The sequence below is a fragment of the Papaver somniferum genome, chromosome 1, assembly GCF_003573695.1.
Source record: "Papaver somniferum cultivar HN1 chromosome 1, ASM357369v1, whole genome shotgun sequence".
Classification (NCBI taxonomy): Eukaryota; Viridiplantae; Streptophyta; class Magnoliopsida; order Ranunculales; family Papaveraceae; genus Papaver; species Papaver somniferum.
The window spans coordinates 87,700,441-87,705,716 of record NC_039358.1 but is presented as its reverse complement, the minus strand read 5'-3'; the positions used below and the strand labels follow the sequence as shown (position 1 = coordinate 87,705,716).

At 36.2% G+C, this 5,276-nt stretch overlaps 1 protein-coding gene across 1 annotated transcript; it reads left to right on the top strand.

Annotated features, from left to right (window-relative positions):
- Positions 1 to 451: 451 nt before the first annotated feature.
- Positions 452 to 1,279, top strand: LOC113347202. The gene has a single exon (XM_026590810.1). The coding sequence runs from the start codon at positions 452 to 454 to the stop codon at positions 1,277 to 1,279; it is 828 nt and encodes a 275-aa protein (XP_026446595.1).
- Positions 1,280 to 5,276: the final 3,997 nt, after the last annotated feature.

The following is a 5,276-nucleotide window of genomic DNA, read 5'->3' as shown; positions in this document are numbered from 1 at the left end:
ATCATGACACCACCATATTTCTAAAGGCTGAAGAGAGTGAAGTAAGGTGTCGAATTGTCATACTTATGTCTTTTGGGGATTTGAATAATCTAAAACAAAACATGAGAAAAGCACAATGACAAACATTTGTGCATGCAAGTATACAATTGCTAGCCGAAGAATTTGGGAGTTATACCTAAAGCTTACTCTGTGTGTGATACAATGATAGAAATGATTGAACACAAGCTTGCTTAGTGGAAGACTAGGTAATCTTTAAAGGCTGGAAAAATCATAATGATCAGGCACAACAAATTTCCCTTGGAAACAATTTTGGAAAATTAACCTTCCTCCCAAAATTGTTCACTTTCTTTGGAAGTGTGTCCATAACTGCCTACCTGTTAGAAATAAGGCGGCGAGGTTTGTAAACACCATAAATGCTACATGTCCCCTTTGCGCCAATGATATTGAAAGTATGGATCAGTTGTTTCTACAATGTCATGTTTCTAAAAAAGTTTGGGACTCTATACAGACTAATATTGTAGGCAGTGTAAATGGTTTATCTATGTATGATTGGATATGCAGTTGGTTTACTAATGGGAGTAATGCAGGTTGTAAGCAAGATTTTATTGAAATTGCAGGTTATACATTATGGCATATATGGAAGACAAGATCTGATGTGGTATTCGATAGTGCAAAGATCCATCTTGAAACCCTTGTGAGGCAGATAAAGCAATCAATTTCAGAATGGAACGGTCATGCCGGGTTGAAGTTAACAAGGGGCATAAATAACAATAGTCATATGATACCAATTCCTTGGATTCCACCTGCAAACACGTTTAGCAAAATTAATTTTGATGGATCAATTTGTAAGAATACTCATACTATGGGGTCTGGTCTAGTTTGCATGGATGATGCAGGAAATTTCAAAAGTGCACGATGCATCCCGGGAGTAGCGGAGGATGAAGAAAAAGCTGAAGCAATAGCAGCTTTGGAGGCAATAAAGTGGGCTACGGAGCAACACATTGGCAGATTACACTTAGAAGGTGACTATTTAAATGCAATAAATGGTAGTTTAGGATCAGTTCAATGGACAACAAATGCAATCATTAGGGATTGTCTGGCCTTACTCAGAGACTTTAATGGCTGGGTCTATGCTCATGTACCTAGAGAAACCAACGATGTTGCAGATACTTTAGCAAAAGATGCAAGACATATAAGTAGTTCAGTTTCTTGGAACCTGGATTGCCCTCTTTGGCTTAAATCTCTCTTTCAAGAGAGGTTAAATATGTACTCAGCTTAACTATTAATGAATTTCTTTTCCTATTAAAAAAAATCATAATAATCAGGAACAACCTCTCTAGTTATCTCACTTACTATCTATCCTTACTTATACTTCTAATTGAAATGGAGAAGAAAATAGTGAACATTATCCACAAAATTCTTAACAAATTAAAGATGTGCTGGGATAAAATGTATAAACCAAAAGGGCTGGGTGGTTTAATTTGGGTGTGAGAAATCTGAGACAAGCTCTCAAAGCTCTCATATCTAAATGGATTTGGAGATATAAGTCCGACATAAAAGCATTAATTACTGCTGTTATGAGTAAGGCACAAGGGAGAGGCTTCTGAAGGGCATCTTAAGTACAAATGATCAGATATAGGAAAACATGAAAATTGTAATTGGAAATGGAAAATGAAAATGAATCTATTCTTGGAATGATAATTGGTGGGTGTAGGTATCCTTAAGACCTATATGCACCAACGTACAAGAAATAAAAACTTAATTGAACCTTCTAGCCGAATACATTAATGATAAAGTTAAATTTGATTTAAAAGTTAATATTTGATATGTATCGAGATGATAGAAAATATAAAATAATCATAGAGAGAAATGATGTTGCATTTTACTAGGGTCCTTGTTTTATCCCCAAATTTTTTTAATGTACGATCCACATCGAGTAATGCAACAAGTGGGTTACGTCTAAGACGTACCCCATCCCAGTGATGACCCGTTCTATAAAGTGGTAAGGAATGAAAGGAGCACGTCCCAAAAAACTATTGACGTCGTTTGCAGTCCACCACCAGAGATTTCTTATTGGAACGATAGACGTGACCATAGAATTGATTTGAGTCTTTTGGACGAGATGACCGAAGGTCATGAAGCTCATGCAAAATTACATGTCGCGGTACTTGGGTTTTGCTCGTCCTACTGTGATTGGGGAAGAAATTGTTGAACAACCGGCTCGTAGGAGGAAGAACACCGTGAAATACCCTACAACAAGTCTTAAGAATTTTGTAAGTATTTTAGAGTTTTTTTTTTTTTTTTAAAATTACATTATCGAATTAGTTTATTAATTGTTTGTTGTTTTATTGAAAATAGAAAGAGAACTTAAAAACCCTTGTGAAAATGATGTGTGGCGCGAGAGATAGGGGAGAGCGTTTGTCGGTTGAAGAGCAAACTAAGCACATTGACTATGCTAGGAATGTTGACAATGAAGATGCCATATAAATGTTCCAGCGAGCTAATGCTGAGCTAAAGAGGCCTCGTAACGTGTAAGTGGTAGTGGTCGTCGAGAAAATGCTAAACAGGATCGTGGTGGTGGTAGTGGTCGTGAATGAATGAATTTCTAGTTTGTTTCTTTATGTGTTAGACAATTTGTTAAGGATAATGGTTGGACAAATATTTCTTTAAGGTTGTTGGGACGTGTGTTTTTATTTTGGACAAATTTTGGATTTCTAGTTGTTGAATGAATATGTTTAGCTATGTTAAGTTTCAATAATTTAGCCGGCAGGGTGTTGAATGAATGGTTTTTTTTAGTTACAATGCCGACTGAACCAGAGGCGGCAAGGTTGTAAACTGGCAGACCAGAGTCGTCACGTTCAGAACATTACAACCTAACCGATTATACTTTAGTCTTCATAATATTAAACCACTACCATGCCGATTAGCAGGCAGTTGGAATTGACTTTCTCCTGTGTGTGAAAAAGTTAGTAATCGTCGGGGTAAGAAAATTACGACCTAGACGACCTGGTGTTAGTCGGCATCTTCTTAAATCACTATCACACCGACTAATGTTTAATGAATATGGTTTTTTTACTGTGTGCTGAATTGACAATAGTCGTCATCTTAACAATGATAGGACCCAGCTGACTATATGTTAGTCGTCATTGTAATAAACAAATATCTCGACTATATGCAGCAGAATATGACCTTCTCATGTGTGTGAAAATTCAATTAGCCATCAGGTAACAAAATTACGACTCTTACGACTAAAAAGGGTCGGCATACGGGGGAAACAAAAACCTAGTCGACGAGTTCAAAATTCAAAATTTTGCAAGTACAACTTTGATTGACTACCCCAACGGCCAGATTTGGGCACCATCCTATAAATACACTAGTTCTCTCTACAAAACAACACACACGTATTTACATATACTCTCCAAAGCTCATATCATCATCTACTCTTTCCGACTCTCCGAGTACCTCTGCAAACAACAATGACATCATTTGATTCAAGTTAAGATTTATCCATCACCAAAGCATGGTATGCTGGAATTCGAACTAAAAAATCAGTCCTCCATAAGGGTAGATTCTAAAACCTTTTGTACAAAATATAGGCAAGATTTTGGGAATCCGAATGGAAGAAGTGTTCAACAAATCCATGATAGGGTCCAAGTCATCGAAAATGTCATACTTGCTTATTTAGCTATCCAACATCGTGTTTTGAACGCTAGCCACTTTAGCTTGTCCATTGAACAATTTGTAAGTATTTTTGTGGTTGATTTTACGTAATCCATGTTGTTTGATCTTCCAATTAAACACCACTAACAAAGTAAGTTTGTGTCGTATTTTTGTAGCACGAAGTCGTGAAAGCGCGCTACTTGGAGGAAAAAGGGGAAGCATTCACATTTGATGAAAGTTATTACTTCATAGTATCTAAAATTCCAGAGTATGCCTCGAAGTTCATGGTGGGTGAATCCGACTCGGATTTCTCCGACGAAGATTGATGATTTTAGAAGTTTTGTGTACGTTTTGTGGGTAGATCTCTATGTAAACCCTCACGAGACTATAACTCGTCCACTAGGGTCGTCTAGGGGTTCAAAGGCTTGATGCACGTGCTAAGTGCATCCGTGATTCCTTCGACAATGAGTTAGATTTCCTGTTTCAATCAATGTATTAACCAAAATTGCATGAATAAAGCGGATTACATCTTTCTAGATTTTGTTCTCTGTTGGGTATAACTAAAGGTCGCCAAGGTTGTAAACTGCACAGTGTGCCGGCTAATTCAGAGTCGTTTTGTTCCAAGATTACTCCAATGCCGACTATATATTAGCCGGCATGGTGAGAAATTAATAAGATGCTGACTAGTGAAGCATTTACAACACAACTCCTATGTTGTCAAAAATAATAAAGTCGGCATCGTTATTTATTACAAGTATGCCGGCTATCAATAGTCGTTATCTTCCTAATTTTTCGACCCTGCCGACTTTTCGTACTTTCAGAAATGAAAGTGTTGATTTCTTCTTTAATTTTGAGTATGAAATCACTCAGTAGCTTTGCAGTCCCTTTGTAGAAGTGTTTGGCTTGTGTGCTTTCATTTCCGTAGAAAAAAAAATTCTCAAAAAACAAAAAAAATCCTCAAAAATCATAACCCATAATCCATGAATTCAATCTAAATAAAACCTAATTTCAAAATTTTAATCATCTAATTAACTAACTAAATTAATTAACCTAATCAATTTTTTTATGTTAATTAACTAAAGGTAGATTAGCCATTTTGAAAATAATTGGTTAAGGATATTATGTTTTATCTTATAATGACCCGGAATTTATCTCATTAGGTAATACAATAGAACGCGAAATTGGGGGATAGAGGAAAAAGACAAAAACTGGATTCAAATATCAAATCAGGGTCACCCCTTATCTAAGTATTTTTTAAAATCCTAATCTACCCCTCACTAATCAGGTTTAGTGGTTAATAATAATTAGTAAAAATCTTAAGTATTTGTTAAATGATTAGTGTGTATTTGTATTTGAGTGAATTAGATGAGAGTAGAAAGATTGATTTTTTTTTTGAGAGGGAACTTTTTTTGGTGAAAGTGGAGGACGATTGTGAAGAGAGAATTGTTGTTAAGAGGTTGAAAATTTATTTATTTTTCTTTGAATCCACCATTGTTGCAGCTGAAATAGCTCGGTGTCGGCATTGTATTCAACCGAAAAAATCATGCCGGCATTTGTTGGAAATTTTCATAAATGTTTGCCACTATCGGGGTGTGTGTGTGTGTGGGTGGGGGGGG